Raw genomic sequence first — 17,977 nt, 5'->3', positions numbered from 1 at the left:
ATCTCCAATGAAGTTCTAATTTGTAAAGGCATTCATGGGGAGGGAGCATGGCTTCACTGGTGCCTTTCTGCATGGCACCAACTAGTTCTGGAAGCAGAAGACATTCTTTTCTACTGTCAGAGGGTCTTCTCCAGAAGGTCGATGGAGGTGGCTGGGATGAGCTCTGGGGGTAGTCCAAGTCTTACGCCGGGGAATCTGGAAGGTTAGAGAGCCATTTCCAAGTGCCAGGGATGCAGGGGAAAACAGAGGGCTCGGGGCTGTACACTGCTGATGACAGGTCGGACTAAGAGCTGGGGGAGAAAACGCACAGCACCTGTGCAAGCTTGGCGTGCATTCTGAGTGCACAACTAATAGTAGCAGCAAGGCTATGAGCTGGTCAGTTGTGACAATTGATTCTAGGGCTTCAGGGGTTCCGTCAGAAGCCAGCTGGCCTCTAGATGGGGGAGACTGCTAGAACCCCACAGGGCAGTGTCAGAGAATGAGTGAACTGTGTTGTTTCCAGTCATGAATACTCTGGTGTCCCAGCAGGCTTTGATGGCATCATAAGGCAGTGGGGAAGTCTGCCTGCTTGGATCCCATTCTGGATTCAAGAGAGATTTTTGTCACCTTGGTGACTCATCCGGTTTTGTCCAGGTATTTGAGCATGAGAGGGGAGCAGTCTTTAAGGGACAATCCTTCCTATTCCTCAACACTGCTACATATCCAACCAGCACTGTGGGGTCTACAAAACCTTCCTGGTTCTTCACGTGATTATGGCATCAAATAGGGATGTCACTGTCCAACAATGCTGGGCAGTGCTGAATCAGTAGCCACACCCAGGAATGGGTGGCAAGCACTACAGAGACTGAGAAGGCAGAAGGCTATGGGTGCCACTCCTCAAGCTCCGGAACTGGGTTAAATATGGAAGGACAAGAGTATATGTTACTGCCAAGGAGAAGATTGGGCTATTCAGACAGAGGTTTGACACTGGGCATGGAGGAAGGGGGAAACCAGCTTGAAGCTGAGCAGCAATGCAGAAAGGCAAGTGCTGGAGGCCCAGATCACCAAATACAAGTATGAAGATTGAAGCCACCTGGCACACAGAGCTAAGAAGGGTTTTATCAGAAGAGGAGGGGTATGCTGAAATCAGGACATTGGGGAGCTTATTTTGCTAAGGAAGGGACTGTAGGCTAGGAAGATGGCTGTGAAGTGGTCTCAATAACTACTTAAGATGGTGGCATTTGCAACCAAAGTGCTAGAAAGACGACAGAGGCGGCAAGAACAAATAGTCCAGGAAAGTTGGTTAATACCTCCATGCCTTGTGGGTACCTACGACCAGGATAGACAAGTTCTTTCGGGCAAGGATCACTGGTGCTAGACTGCTGAGGACCTGCTGGGCACCAGAGGGCAATAGATAATGATCTTGGAACTACTAGAATTAATAGTTGCAGAGGTTCTAGGTAGGAGCCAGCAGCATACACATGGGTGACTCTAGATCTTTTGATTTATTTTACATTTAATAAACATTGACTGTAAACTCAGCCTCCTTTTGTATCAAGGAGCCCCTCTTCTCCTCGTATGCCCACAAGCCTTCACTTTTTGTGTGATCCACTCTTAATACCCTGTCAGCCTCTTCCTCCCAGGGTCCTCCTGTCCTGCACATTGAGTCTTGGGTGGTTCCTTGGGGGCTGGATGTTATCTTTGATGTTCTGAATATATCAGCTACCTGGAATGCAATAATTTCCGGTTGTGACTTCATCCCATCTCTCAAGTGATTGAATCGGGAATCTTTATTTATTTGTTTGTTTGTTTGTTTTGCATCCATTACTAAAAGTTCTTGAGCCCTAGCCTCACTATAGAGAAAACCCTTTGATGAACCTCCTGTGATTCTGGCAACATGTTGACACTGAGTCTGACATTTGCCACACCTGACACGGGCAGCTGCTCTCTTCCACACAGGTGCTTTGCTGTCTGTGTCCCTGAAACCAGGTCTCTAGGACAGAGTCCATGACTCTCGAGTGGGTCCTTACAGGCACAAATTGTAGATGGGAGCATTTAATAGAGCAAGTGCTCAAAATGGGCATCCTTAGTACCCTTCCTCTGTAGTGCCACTGAGTAAGCATGTGACCAGATAGATTTTTTTTTCACACCAATAAATAGTGAGTGGGATCTCTCTCTATTTGTACTGCTTCTGTTTTGTTTTAACCTAAACACTAGGTTCCAGATTTATCCCGCTAACATTTTGTCTTGCAGATTTCAAATTAGCATTCAAAGCTGTCGGGTGGCTCTGAATTTTGATTCTGTCTTTTATGGCGTTAGTTCTGCTTCCCAACTGTTACCTACAAACTTGATCAGCATCCCCACGCTTGCATCTGACTTGTGAAGTTTAGAAAGCAATCAAACCAGCATAGATTGAATAGGGCGAGCACTAGAACAACGCCAGGGACCTTCCTCCTGAGTGAGTGGCAGTCACTAACTCACTTTCTCTGCATATGAGGACAGTCTGCATCTCCTTAACCATGCCTTCCCTTAGGAGACCATAAGATATTTTTGCCAAAATAAACATTCATCACTCATAATTCTTGAATTTACTAAATATATGGTCTAATTAAAAGAGACAAGGCCCCATTATATATATATATATATATATATATTTTTTTTTTTTTTTTTTTCTTAATGACTTCTTGTCTGTTCTTACTGATGACAGAATTCAAGTTTATATCCCTGGATTCATGTTCTTCACAGTGTCTTGGGGGCATTTGACTGGGCCTAGTCTCCTGTGTATGTCCTTATGGGCCTCTCTCTCTGTTCTTTGCTTTGTCTCAAGATTAAAATGTTTTCCACTCTCAAGTATTATGGCTGGTTTTAATGCCTACTTGCCACAGATTAGAATCACCTGAGGAGGGAGCCCCACTTGGAAAAACATCCTGATTTCTTTGATTGACAGGGGATTAGGTGTCACCTTTTGGTATTGATGTAGATAAAAAGGGTGTGGCAGAGAAAAATTACCTATCCTGCTTTTTGCTTGCCTTAGCCTACCTCTTGCCATTGAGTTCATTCATCCCATTGCTGCTAGTGTTGATTCCTATGGTTATGTCAAAACCAGTGTGTCTAAGCTTTCTTTGGGACTAGAGACCAGCAGTTCTCCAGGAACCTTCAGAGCTTCTGGTATCAGACTGAGACTGCTGAGGGTGTCAGCCTCAAGGACAGAGTAATTAGTAGTTACCAGGTTTTGAGCCTCCTGGTATGATTTCACTGGTGAGTGTGTGTGTGTGTGTGTGTGTGTGTGTGTGTGTGTGTGAGCATATGACTACTCATTCCATTGGTTCTGTTCCTCTAGAGGACCCTGACAAGTACAGCTCCATACCTCATTTATGCTTTTTTTTTTAATTTGAAACATGACAGTAAACACTGTAATTTATGTCTTCTACTCAGAGGCAGTTTCTAAGGACTGATCTCCTAAAACCTAACCTTTTCAGAAGCCTAAATCTCCCTTTATCTCCAACCTCTTGGCCCCCACTCAACTCAGAAATCAGGAGTGACCTAAGTTCCTTGAACGCCTGTTTGTATTTCTCCAAAACAGAAAGGTCCCTAAGCTTCCCTGCCCTACCTGAATCAAATGAAACTGTCCAGGCCCTATGTAATCAGCCAACAATTTATGAGGACTGGACCAAGAAGCCATGACAATGCACTGTCTGCCCATTCCTGAGCATGGGAAGTCCATGCTCCTTTCCATGAACATGAACTCCTAGCTCAGGAACTTCGTCACACTGACTGACAGAACATGCCTCACACTGTCTTGCCAGCCCACTCTCCAGCAAGGGTCATTCCACCAATCCAAATTTCCTTCTACATCTCTGTTCTCTGAGTTCTAGAGCAGCCATTTTCAACCTGTGTGTCTCAGCCCCTTTGGGGAGGGGGTGTCACATAGAGATGTCCTGCATATGGAGATATTGTAATTTGCAGCAGTAGAAAATTTACAGTTATGAAGCAGAAACAAAAAAATAATGTTATGGTTGGGTGTCACCATAACATGAGGAACTGCATGAAAAGGTTGTAGGGTTAGGAAGGCTGAGAACCACTGCTCTAGGGTCGGAAGTTCCTGAATACAATATCATGTTTTGAGTAACGAAGTCTGCCATGCCTTGACTCATTAGGGAAGTCTGTTGCAAAAGTTTCTTTTCTGTTTCTTTCTGTCTCTACATCACTTTCAAAGGGAGGGTCTGGAAGATCTATCAACTCCTTTGTAGTGTTCCCTGGGGAAGCCAAAGGAGGTGGAGTCTCCAGGCACTGGTGACCAGAGCTGGGCATCTGTTGCTGATATCCGGTCACTCCCAGACCAGGAAACCCTTGGAGCTCCTGAAGCTGTCCAGGTTCCACAGAGGGTATCAAATGGGGACTCCAGGCACAGCTATGTGTCTGCATTCACAACTGGGCACACATGTGCCTTCTGACTCTTGGAATGGAACCCATAGATGGGAACTCACAAACCACCAACCTGGAGCTGGCACAGAACTGCATCTGGGATTAGACATAGAGCTGCTCTTAGGATACAAGAGGAGGACTGAAGTTTGATGGGGCAGATGCAAGAGAGCCCAGTGTGCCAGGGCAGATTTCTCCTGGGCATGTGTGGGATTCAGAAAGAGTCATTTAGAAACAGTGTCTTCTGTAAGGCTCTAAGTATCTGCTTCTGGAAGCAGGAAGGTGGCCCACCTATCCCTCTGGGAACTGTTTTAGACTGCAATGCTGAAGTCATTCAGAGGAATGAGTGGCAATTTTGATGCAGAATTATATGTATGTTGGTGAAAGAAATTTTATACAAAAAAAAATTATATACAGGCTTAAAAGAGAGAGAGGCAGAGGTAAGATAATGAATGAGAAAAACTTTTAAAGGTACTGTTTAAAAGAAAATGCTTGGGAGATACCCCAGCACTTCAGCCCCCTGGGCTCTGTTATCTTTTTAATTCCCTGCATTCATGTTCTATGGCTTATCTGTGAATTTGGTTAACACATTCCCCAGCCGCTCAATTGGATAAGATAAGGTAGAAGATGCTAATAGAGAACCCTCCATCCTTCCCCACTGAGTGTGATTTCAGTATTCATTGACTTGCTAAACCCTGTCTTCTCCTGTCTCGAATATGGCTTATCAGTGCAGAAAGTAATCTTCCACCAGGAGTTCAGGGACTGCCCACAAAGGGCACGCAGTGGACAGCCTGTGGTCTCTGGGGGCTTGCAGAGAGGGACCACTTGGGCACTGAGGGCTTGTCAGACATTTGCTGCTATGCCTGATCCTCACCGGTCTGGCTGTAAAGACCCAGGTCAAGCAATGGGGGTGTGCTTTCTACTCACCTCTGCCTGTGCTATAGTGCTGGAGCTTATCGCTGTACACAGCCTCTTTGCTGTAAGCTCGTTTCCTGCAGATACACAGAAAGAGGACTTTCTTAGCAAGGTCATACCCAGGCCTCGTACCAGACATGGAACTCACCCCGAGTGTCTCCTAGGGTTGGGAAACTGGGAAATCCTCACTTGAAGGTTTCATTTCCGCCGTGGCTTACATTCTGGTTGACCAACACACATTCCCTTGGGCAGAGGGTTCAGCTTTCAAGTCAAAGACTCGCAGGTACCAGGAGAGGCTGTGGGCATCTGCCAAGGGGGCAGTCCTGATGAGGATTGCCATCAGTGCCAGGGAACTGCAGATCTGCTCAGCGGGAGACGGCTATAGGGCTTTGCAGGCAAGATCTGGGCTAACCACCCAAGGCAGCTTGCAAACAGTATTAAAAATTCACAAGGCCTTCAGGCCAGTCGGTGTGCTCAGCTCTCCCTGTCTCTTCCTCGCCCCCTCTTCTGCCTGTCTGCCTCTTGCCTGCTGCCCAGGACCTCGGCTCTCTATCCAGAAGACTGCCTGTGCACAGCTGTGATGCTCCAGTGGGTCAACTGCAATTTTGTAACTGTCACTCTGAAAAGTCCTTGTGCACGAGGGGGGGAAAAGGATTGGGCTGAAATGAGGAAGGAGGACGGATGCTTTTTAGTTATAGTCTTACCCAGCTCCCATGGCAGGTTTTTATCCCAGGCACAAAATAAATAAATAATCTTGAGACTTCTAGGTTGCTAGTTAAAGAACTTGCCTAGGCTCCCCAGGTAGAAAAAGGCCAGCATGGGAGAAGGAGGAGAGAGGCTTCCTGGGCTCAGGGAGAGTTGAGTGGAGGACCTACCTGCTGCAGACGATGGAGATGGCCACCAGAGACACAACGAATACGACCCCAGCTGCTGCAGAGCCAGCAATCAGGGGTAACTGCTCCCTCAGCTCCGACTTGTAATCCTCTAGGTGAGAAAGAAAGGAGTTAGAATCCTCCCTGTGTGCCCCACGCAAACCAAGGGGGCAGAACTGCCAAGGGGGATGTACATGGTGCATGACCCCAAAGACATCAGATACATGTGAACATGTGCACCCCGGTTTCCGATGCTTCCTAGCGGGGAACAGCAATAGAAACAAAAGAGCAGGGACAACTCTGGGAACTCAGGGACGATGACAATTGCCTGGCGAGAGAAGGTGACTCCTAACCTCCACTGCCTGGCTCTGCAGGTTTCTCTAAGTCCTGTCTGCATTAAGAGTAAGTCCAATGGAGGGGAAATGAAAAGCTGTTGCTGAAACAGCTTAAGCTGTTGAAATGCAGCTTGTCAACAGATTCATTGAGCAGATTTTTACAGTTTATCTGTAGTCAGCCAGCGCTGCAGCAGGAGCTGTGGAGGATGAAGAGATGCCAGAGAAATCGCCCAGCGCTCTGAGCTCTCTCCCACTTGACATGTAAAGGATTGAGGTTTCTGCCAAGGGTTGAAACCATGCTGCATTACGGGTGGAGTGGAACACCCAAGGGTCACAGAGGTAGACAGAGATGGTCCAAACCCTGCTGTTGCCTGTGTTTTCTTTGTGATCTTGGAGGAATTATTTCACTCCTATGATTCTCAGCCCTCTAGACTGTTGATAAAATGTCAAACCATATGAATAGTTCATAATATTTCACCTGTATCACAGATGTGCCCAAATTCCACTTCCCTTTTCTTGAATGCACACCAGCTCTGCATCTCAGCTTGCTATTCTTATTATGGTGGTAGTGCTTCATACCCGGACAGTAGTAGGAAGCCACTCTCCACCGCATCACACCCAGGCATAAGGAAGGTCAAACTGTTTATATTCTATTACCATTAGCGTTGTCAGAGACAGAAAAACAAAACCACAACCCGCACTTCAGATAAATGTTAGTCTATAAGTGCACCAAAGATTGCATAGGAGATATTCATCCTTAAACATCATTTATCTGGAATTCAAATTAAACTGATCTCCCTAGGTTTTATCTGGCAACCCCGATGACACCTCTCACCACAACAAGGCTCCCCATAACCCATACGAGGATCTCCTGAGCAGCTATTAAACAGCTGTTAAACACCAATGTCTCTGAACCCCTCATCAAATCTACTGGTGAAGTCTGTGTGTTTCACCAATACCTCAGCAAGGTCTTAGGCCCCAGTATTTGTGAATGATCTTTCATCTGTCTGGGCAACAAAAGCAACTTCCAGAAACAAGGCTGTTGGCTCTTAGTGTATGTGAATGCGCATGTCCATGGGTGTTGAGGCCTGAAGACAACTTTGGATATCATTTCTCAGGAGCCATCCTTAGTTTGTGGTGTGTGTGCGTGTGCACGTGTATGTGTGCTGTGTAGGCATAACTATAAGGAGGCCAGAGGTCAACATCAGGTATACTCCGCAATCACTTCTCCACCATTTTTTTTTTAAAAGACACAGTCATTACAGAACTTGGAGGTTAACGATCCAGGTGGACTGGCAGGCCATCAAGCCCAAAGATCCACCTATCTCTGTCACCCAGCCCTGGTATTAAAAACACGAACTGCTCTCTACCTGGCTTTGTACGTAGGTGCGAGGGATGGGAACTCAGGTCCTCACAGTTGGACAGCAGACACTCCGCTGACAGCATCTGCTCTGTCTTTTGAGACAAGATCTCCCACCGAGACCTAGGACTTGCCAGTTAGGCTAAACTGGCTGGCCATCCGACCTCAGGGTCCACCATTTCTACCTCCCAGCACTGGAGTTACAAATGTGTGCCACCATGACCCAATTTTTTTTTTTAACATGGGTTGTGATGCTGGCACTTGGGTTTTCATGCTTCTGTGGGAAGCGCATTACAACTGAGCAACCTACCCAGACTGCTGTTGGCTCTTAAAACCCATCATTCTGCAGATTATAGAAGATAACTAAAAAGACTAGAGGTAGAGTTTTGGTTTCCCTCAGCTGAGAGTTTGGTTTGTAAATTTTCATTATGAGTATCTGCTTGTGTCTAAGTGTGGTTTTATGGAATGAGAGTGCAGGTGCCCATGGAAATCAGAGAGGCCATTGGATCCCTTGGAGCTGGTGTTGCAGTGATTCCAAGTCCACTCCTGAAGTGAATGCTGGGAACTGAACTTGGGAAGAGCGGTACACACTGTTAATGCTGAGCCATCTCTCCAGAACCAGCAGGAGTATTTTTTTTAAATATGTATTTAGAAAAGAAAGCTGGCAGGAAATAAAGTGCAGGAAACCACGATGAAGAGCCTTTGACAAAGTCTATAAGTCAATTTGTCACAGAAGAACATAGGATCCAAAAGTATTGATGATGATGATGATGATGATGATGATGATGATGATGATAATGATTTAAAAAAACACATGGTCAGCACACAGTAGCTAAGAGCAGCCAGGCGCCGTGTGGCAGCCACCGGCCCAGGACAGCCACTGACCTAGAAGGACCCCTCAGGTCCTCCTGTCTTGATGGCCCTATCACTGATCAACCTTCAAACTCACTCTCTGCTGCAGAGCAGCCTGCAGCTTCAGAGAGCATCATCACCAATAAACAAGCCCCGTCATTAAGATAAATTCTCTCAGATTTGGCCACTTACCAGAACTCTCGTACATCTCCCCTCTCTTGGGTCTGCAAAACTTAACTGCCAAATGTAAAAAGAATAGCCTTCTTGGGGGAAATTTGTTACTTCTTGATTTGTCTAGCGCAATTGCCAAGAGACCAGTGCTCAGAGCATTTGGAGTTTGGGGCTTTTAATCCTGTGTACCTCCTGATGCCAAAGTGCCTATAAATCTAGATGGTAAGTGAGGTGCAAAATGGGGGAGCAGAGTCCTTAAGGGAGAAGCAGATGGCCTGCATTCCTCCCATCCGAGAAGTGTTATTAATCTCAATGAACGGGCTCACCTTTCTACCCCATCTCACCAGTCTCGGAACACGAGAGAAAATTCACCTGGCATAAACTCAACACAGCCCACAAACTCTAGTCTCATAGGGGCCGGGCAGCTCTTGCAAAGCATCCAGCTGTGTCGCCTGAAAGTGGGGGCGAGGGTGGGGGCCACCATCTGGGGTGACTGTTACTCTCTTTAATCTCTCTCCTCATACCAGAACACCCAGCCTTGGCTTCTCATACTTTTTTTTTTATTACATGAAATTTTTAGATAAAATAATTGGAATTTTAAATATTTCTAATTAGTGTAGAAATTGCTTTAAAATATGTGTGTCAAGATAAAAACCCCAAGTCTTATCAAGCACCCAGCCTAAGAGTGTCAGCCTAAAATAGAACGCTTTGTGGAAAAAGACATTTCGAATATATGTTAACTGGCAAAGAAGACATGAAGGGCTTTCAACTGATGGGTTGTAGAAGAGACTGATGCTTGAAAAGTTATATGGAAACAGCTCACGAATGAGCCAATAAAGACAGGTAACAGGCAGAAAGATACAGGAATACAAAAACTCTGGTAGATCCTCTGAACTAATGATGGAGCTGTCCTCAGAGGACTAGGAAGCAAAGTTAAAAGAGGGGGACAAAGAAGCTCCCAAATATAAGTATTTATGAGTGTGTGTGCAATAGTTCATACGAACTGGCAACCTGGAAGAATTCAGAATGCCCCAGGAGACAAACCTCTGAGCGTGTCTATGAGGGAGTTTCTAGTTTGGATTAAGTGAGATGGGAAGACACGCCCTAAAATATAAGTGGCACCAGGCCATGGGCTGGAGTCCTGGATTGGATGAAAAGGAGAAAGAGGCTGGGTACCACCATCCATCTCTGGAAACACTGTGAGCAGCTTCTTTGGTTCCTGCTGTCATGACTTCCCACCATGCACTCCCCCACCAAACAGTGAGCCAAAATGAACTCTTCTTTCCCTGTGTTGTTTCTGTCAGGTATTTTGTCAGAGGGAAAAAGGTTATTCAGAAGGATGGGTTTTCTGGCCCTGAAAATGGCTCCACTGCAGTCTCTCTCTCTTTCTTTCTCTGAAAATACCTGAGCAAGATCACGGGTGAAGTTAGTACAGCTTTCTGAGATCCTGGGTACATGACCCCAAAACTTGTCTCCTCTGGTTGTTCGTTTGTTTTTGTTGTTGTTGTTGTTTTCTCCTATATATAGTAAGCTCAGTCCCAGAGCACAAACACAGAGCAGGAAGATGGAGGTGAGGAAGAGTCAGTGCAGACGCTTGGACCCTCTTAAGGAGACCAGTAGGTACCTGTGAGAAGTGTGGGGATCTCACTCTTGCATAGACGCAGAGGCACACAGGGTGTAGAGCCATGTGGGATTGCCTTTCCCAGGCAAATCCAGCCAATGTTGGCAGAGAGAGACCAGACTTGAGAATGTCAGAATGTATCAAGAGAGTCCACATGGCCCCCCACTGGGAAGCAAGGCCTTGTGGAGGAACTCCATTGGCTTAGTGAGCACTGGCTACCATGGAAGTTTCTACAGGGTTGCTTTCTTTCACTGTTGCCTTCCCTGAGCCTGTGTCATTTCCACCCCCAGCACTCATCCCTCCCTTTGCCTGCCTTACCATCTGTCAGAGTTTGGAAGCACATCTTGCCGCTGAACTTGCCATAGCCAGCCACGGTTCGGGCGCGCACCTGGACCACATACACCATACCGGGCCGGAGCCCGTCAATACGGGCTGTGTTGGTCTGGCTCCTGGCCATGGAAGAGTTGAACTCATTGTGCTCCTAAAGAAGAGACAGGGAAGGGAAAGGGTTCATCAGCCAGCTCCTGAGCCCTGTAACCCCAGGCGTCTTTGTGAGAGCACTCAGTCCCGTCAGCTCTCAGTCTTACACCTTTGGTAGACGTTGTCTCTCTCTTAATAAGGCCAGTCTGCCTGGGCCAAAGGAATGAGAGTCAGCTTTGGGCCACAGGGGGGTGGCGGCACAAAGAAAGAAGGAAAGGAAGGAAGGAAGAAAGAAAGGAAGGAAGGAAGGAAGGAAGGAAGGAAGGAGAAAGAAAGAAAAAGAGAAAGAAAGAAAAAGAAAGAAAGGAAGGAAGGAAGGAAGGAAGGAAGGAAGGAAGGAAGGAAGGGAAAGAAAGAAAGAAAGAAAGAAAGAAAGAAAGAAAGAAAGAAAGAAAGAAAGAAAGAAAAGAAAAGAAAAAAAGAAAGAAAAAGAATCTGAGAAAACAGCTACCTCCCAGGGCCTGACTGGGAGTTCATAGACATTTTCTGCCCATGAACCAGCCCTCCTCAGGGTTCAAAGGCAAAATACCAATTGCCTTCAGCTTTGCAAATTCCATCACACCTCCTACCTCAACAGAGACAAGCTCTGCAGACTCCCTGTGCTGCTTGTCTGCCTCTGCTTGCTTCTGCTGAGGTACACTGCATCTCCCCCTGTTGAGACCTGCTGGCCATACTGCATGATTGCTGCTCTAGATGACTCCTGTGGTTCAGCCAAGTGTTCAGCTGAAATGATTGAGGTCATCCTAGACTGCCACTCATGCCTGCTTCTGCCTTCTCTTGGCCTTATCTGGGCATCTGTGTTCCAACTCCTCACCATCAGTTCCTGGGATGTCATGCTCCTTCTCCCTGGATCCTCATCTCTTCCATCAACCCAACAATCAACCCATTTCCCTGCCTATCTCTCTCTCAACACCCGATAACTTGTTCTCATCTGTTAGGCCCACCTCTTCGATGTGCACAGACTTGTGTGTATTAATTAATGCTTTTTCACCCTGGCTCTTCTCACCCTGAATACTTTCAAAGCATGTCTTCATCCTCTTGCTCTCATATTTAACATCAGGCTGGTGGCTGGACTTTTGGAGTCTCCCATCCCTTCATGATGCTTTCTGCCTATCTGAAGTTTGTCCATTGTCAATGTTCTACAGGGTTGCTTTCTTTCACTGTTGAAAGAAACAGTTAAAAGGCCTCTAACTGTCATCAAATGGAAACTAAAGCTTTTAAGTAAGACAACCAAGTACTTCATAATGAAACCAGTTCTTATCTCTCATGTTCCTTTGGTGGTCTCACTGTTCCTCCGGGGACCAAACCCAAACCACCAGCATTTTGTTCAAGGCTGTTTCTCCAGTCTGAAGTGATCCTGCTTCCTCCAGATTATTTAAGCTCACATCCCCCAGAGCCTCCTCTCTAGGGAGTACTATTTCATTCCCCTGCACATAGTCTCTTTATTACTGTCCTTGCTGTTTATAGCTCACTCTTAGCACCCTATACATCAGTCTGGCCTCCATTTCCATGTGAGCATATCTTTTCTCTGCAAGGATGCTGGGCCACCTCTACGCGTGCAGGAACAAAGGCTTAGAGTCTGCGCCTTCCTCTCTATTCACAGTGCACCCTGGAGCAAAATGACTTCAGTGAAAACCAAAAGGTTGGGTCACTAAAACCAGACAGATGGCCAACCTCCTGTACAGATCTGGAAAACTGTTAAGAGTTCTAGGCACAATGGTTCAAGAGGCAATGAGACAAATAAGAGAAATGTGAATGAGGAGATTCTACAGTGCACATGCCAAATGCAGGGGAAAACATGGGAAAGCAAACTAACACAAAAGAAGAAATGTCGATTTTCATAAAATATGTAGAACTCTACATTGCAAAAGCAAAGTCCACTGGATTCATTCTCTCATTTGGTCAGTCAATATAATATAATTAACCCATATATATATATATATATATATATATATATATATATATGTACATACATACGTGTGTGTGTGTGTGTGTGTGTGTGTGTGTGTGTGTATACTTGACAGGGGCTGTGGGTCCAAAGTGTGGTTGGTCTCTTTCTTCTAGGGAGACAACACCTTGTGGAATGGATTGGAAGACACAGATCACAGAGCTGTTGAATGCCATGTGGCAGAGGGAATCTATTAGTGAGAGACAGGCTGTGGGGATGTATCACAGGCAAACAGGCCCGGATTTGGGGAGTGATCCACTCAGAAGGAATCAGGAAAGAGTAGCATAAGTAGAGTCATAAAGATGAAGGAAACTGACCATGTTGCATTGGTTAACTGGGGATCAAGAAAAGAATAAAATAGGCTGAAAGAAGGCCCAGAGGGGCTCAGGAACATGCAGGATGTGCTGGGTAGTTCTGTGTCAACTTGATATAAGCTAAAGTCATTTGAAAGAAGGAAGCCTCAATTAAGATAATGCCTCGAATTCTGTAAAGCATTTTCTTAGTTATTGATGGGTGGTGCCATCCCTGGGTTGGTGGTTCTGGGTTCTATAAGAAAGCAGGCTCACCAAGTTGTGGGGAACAAGCCTGTAAGCAGCACCCCTCAGTGGCCTCTGCATCAGCTCCTGCCTCCAGGTTCCTGCCTTGTTTGAGATCCTTCCCCAACCTCCTTTGATGGTGAACAGTGATATGGAAGTTTAAATCAAATAAATCCCTTTCCTCCACAACTTGCTTTTTGGTCATGGTATTTTATTGCAGCAACAGAAAGCCTAATTAAGAGATAAGGAATTTGTATATCTGGAGTGTGGATGGCACAGGAGTAGTAATGAACAGTTTGGCTTAAGGAGTCATAGGTTCAAGGCTAGTTTCAAGTGACAAAAAAGTTACAAAAAGGCTCTAATGGAGGGGTTATCCTTGAGCCCCGGAGGATGCTGTCAGGAAAGAGACTTCCCACTGTTCAATGCATCTACTTGGATTCTTCTGGAGTCCTCTCCACCCCAGTGAGGACTGAGCAGATGGAAGGCTGTTCACTGTAGAGGGATGTTGTCTGGAACTTGCTAATTACTATTTTGACACACTGAAGACATGGGATCAGAAACTATGAGCATCACCTCATCACGCCACAAATAAGAAGAAAACACCATTGCTAAAGAATGCAGGCAGCTGCCTGACTTTTCTGGTTTGGTTGAAATCAGATGAAATCATGCACTGCTTGAGTTAAGTGAAACACTGATTGGGTAGCCCCTACTGGGGGAAAATTGTTTTGATATATTGGCATTTAGATGGTGAGGACCAAACGTTAGCCCATAATCACTTTCCAGTCCACATATTCTTGAAGCGGTTCAGTGATTAAAATGGGCATCAGTTCTTGTTCCTCGCCAAGTCATTAATCAATTCCAGACAAATGAGTGAGAGCAATGAGCGAGGATACTTATGACTGGTTTGATTATAAGTATGTGAAGATGGAAGACACAGCTACTGAGGGTGATGGTTATGTCTCCATTATCTCTCTACCCTGAGCACCCTACGCCCTCACTGCCTGGGCTCGCCACAATGCAGTGCTAAGGGAACAAGCAAGCAGCACAAGATATTACTAAGGCCTGGAAGTGTTTCTGTGAGATCTTGAAATCTGAAGAGTAGAAATCCCCCCAACCTAACCCAACTGGCCAGAGCTTAGACAGTTATTATGAAGTGCTGGAGAGATCGAAACACTTCATCATTAAGACAGCTGAGGGCAGATGTAGATGCTCCTCCCATGGTTTGCCCACATGTGCTGACACCAGGAGTGAAAAGTGTTACAAGACAGTAAACAAGAGAGAATGATGAATGAGAATATATTGAGATGGGGAAGGAGAAGAACATGGCGGAGGCTCTGGGAATGTTCTTAGCTCTCTGGTCTGAGCTCTCTATTAATGAGCTGCTAGGGGAAGGCAGAGCCCCACTGATTCTATTCACAAAACTGAAGTTAAAAAGTGTCCCCAGCACAGACTGAAAGTCTTGTTGGGCAGGAGACCCACAGGGGAGCTGCCAGAGGTTGCAAAACTACCACCAACGGGGCCATCCACTTGCCTTATAAATAAAGTGCTATCACACACAGCCACACCCATCTCCTAATATACTGCCTGTGGCTGCTTTCCTGATACAATGACTCACGGTTCAAGTGAAGAGGAGGGGATACCCACAGGGAGAGAAGGTGATACAAAATGGGGGAATGAAGAATTTTGTTTCTTTGGACTGAGTCCAAGACATCTATGGAGCTGGATTCTATTTGTGATGGTGAGGCAGACATGAAGATCACTCATTTTGCTTACACGTCTTTGGGTTTAATATTAAAATCCAGTATCTTATTTCAGGAGTCACTCTGATGCAGAAATCCTGAGCAGAGAGGATGATTTCATACAATTCTAGAAATTTCCAGCATTGAAATATAATAAAAATGTCTGTAATTTGGTTCTGTGACTCCCTATATGTGACCTGTGTGGTCATGGCTGTCATTTGGCCTTTATATGATTTAGTTCCATCAGCTATAACTGATTATAAGTGGCTTATGAGTGTATTTCTTCCAAGGATCAGAACTAATATATCTGTGTGTATTTGAAACATAATAGGCACTCAATATATGATAAATTACCATTTTGGTTATTATTTCAAAATGCCCTCACAGGCTAATGCCTTTTTCTTTAGTCATATTGGAAATGGTCAAGGCAAGGTAATGGATTTCACAGTGGAGCACTTTCTGAGAAAGGAGGTGTCCGCTCTCATATGCTCAAGAGTGGTCAATGACTAGGCAAGGAATCCTCTGTCTTCCCAAGAAAAACATCCCATCCTCTGGAGGAAGGACAATAAAATGCTCCACTGAGGTGTGCAAGCTGCCTCAGGCACTGAGTAGTATGTGTATGTGTGTGCTAATAATTAGTATGAATTAATCAGAAGCAAGGGGATGGCCTAAGCGGGGAGACTAATGTCCTTCATAGCCTATGAAGCTGAGGTTAATTACAGTGCTGCGAGGGAGGAAGTTTGAATGGAAACTCAAAGACAGAGGCAGAGTGGATGAGCTGGGTTGAGGTGGGGAACAGGAAACCAAGGCACACAGGCATGAGCCGCATGGCTGTGGTCCCAGGTTACGCCAAGCACTTGACCTCATCATGGCTGCCCACTGAAGTGACTGCCTTGGCCACAGCAGGTGAGGCAGAGGCAGAGCAGATGGCGCCAAAGCATTCAGCCCCTTGCCAACACTGCCACCTGCTGCAGGGTTAAAGAGCTGTTCTCAGATCCTAGCTATATGATTGACTTATGCAAGTATTTATTTTTCTTTTTGTGTATGTTTCTTTGTCCAAAGCAATTATATTAACACTGACCACACAGGAATATGAAAGGGAGCTTAGCTCGTATTAAGTAAGCCCAGACACCAAACTGGCACACTTCATGAAAATTCTTTTTCTCAGGTGAAGTATAATTTCAACAGTTCTGTAAAAAACTGTAACTTGGCGAGACTTCTAGGTCAACTTTGGTACAAGATGAGATCAATGGGTCCAAACAGCTTGGCGGATCGACCCTTACCTATTAACTTCATTTGTTTTTTTTTTTTTTTTTTTTTTTTTTTTTTTTTTTTTTTTACAAGAATAACTCCCTAACTTTGAAGTGAATCGGGTATAATGGTGTGCTGGTTAGTCTTATGTCAACTTGACACAAGCTAGTGTCATCTGAAAGGAGCGAACCTCAACTGAGAAAATGCCTCCATGAGATCCAACTGTGCGGCACTTTCATAATTAGTGATTGATGGGGGTAGGAGGGTCCAGCCCATTGTGGGTAGTGCCACCCCACATGGATGGCACACAGAGATGGTCCTGTGCTCTATGAGAAAGCAGGCTAAGTAAGCCATGAGGAGGAGCAAGTCAGCACTCCTCCGTGGCCTCTGCATCAGCTCCTGGCTCCAGGTTCCTGCCCTGCTTGAGTACCTGTCCTGACTTCCTCCAGTGAGGGACTATGATCTAGAAGTTTAAGCCAAATAAACCCTTTCCTCCCCCAACTTGCTTTTGGTCATGGTGTTTCATGTTTCAGCAACAATAACCCTTACTAAGAGAAACAGGTTAAAATTACCCCAGTTCGTTGAATTTTTCTGAATCGACTGTCTACAAAGGCCAGCATTCTCTGAACGGAACTGAATTCTCTCATTCACCTCACTGGCAGGCACTGCCATAATGCTGAGGGGCACATCTCCCCATGGGCAAGACTAGTAACCTGTCTGCACCTCTACTTTCAGGGATGAAAAACTGCTGCCATTTCCTAGAGGTGCAAACTGTGCCCTGCAAAGGTTAAGTCACAGGACCACAGTGGCTTGCCCGGGTGGTTTTGTAGGGTGCTGGACATTGGGGCTTCATTTCTAATGCCCTGATTGGCCATTTATCTGGCCTCTCTGCCAGGTGGTGATCTTCATCTCTTCTCTCCAAGTCCATCTACCCCAGCCAATGACTTTGCTCAGTTAAGCAAAGTCATACCATGTACATTGAAGCAACTTACATGTAGCATCTCTAAACATCCCCCCTCCTAAATCAAAATTAGGAATTATCTTCTGGCTGAGGTCACCAGCTTTTTTATCCCACACCTCCACCTGGCTTTCCTACAGGCAGTTGGCCACAAAGACTCACTTGTGCTCTTCTTTCATCCCAATATCCATTACTCACTGAGATCTCCTCCTCAGCTGATGTTGCCTGCATCACTCTAGGAGGTTTCTCTAAACCGATCCACACCCCATCCAGCCTAGGCATCCTGTTAGCTCTCTCTAAGGTGTACACTGTAGATACAGAAGCCAGCTAATTTCCATAGCTCGTAGTTGATGCTCCAATTCAAATATCTGTCTTCCTGACAGACAGATGATTATGGATCTAGCAGGCCTATTTACAGCATGAATGATGTTCAGAATATAAGTCGCATCCTGTCCCTCTTCTGCTCTTGGACCTGCGGTGGCTCCCTGCCTTCCTCAGTAGTAAAGCTTGATTCATTACAGCTCAACCTGCAACTTCA

General features: G+C 45.7%; 1 protein-coding gene across 1 annotated transcript in view; it reads right to left on the bottom strand.

The window, feature by feature from the left end:
• The window catches only part of Ephb1 (EPH receptor B1), a 421,622-nt gene that overhangs the window by 71,009 nt on the left and 332,636 nt on the right, over positions 1–17,977 (bottom strand). The window contains exons 7-9 of the mRNA XM_060385432.1: positions 10,846–11,008; positions 6,192–6,300; positions 5,329–5,393 (exon numbers count right to left, since the gene is read on the bottom strand). Of these exons, the coding sequence (XP_060241415.1) occupies positions 5,329–5,393; positions 6,192–6,300; positions 10,846–11,008 (337 nt within the window). The remainder of the gene's footprint in view (positions 1–5,328; positions 5,394–6,191; positions 6,301–10,845; positions 11,009–17,977) is intronic.

This window comes from Meriones unguiculatus, chromosome 6 (genome assembly GCF_030254825.1).
Source record: "Meriones unguiculatus strain TT.TT164.6M chromosome 6, Bangor_MerUng_6.1, whole genome shotgun sequence".
Taxonomy (NCBI): Eukaryota; Metazoa; Chordata; class Mammalia; order Rodentia; family Muridae; genus Meriones; species Meriones unguiculatus.
The sequence above is the reverse complement of the archived record's forward strand: the minus strand, read 5'-3'. Positions and strand labels throughout refer to the sequence as shown.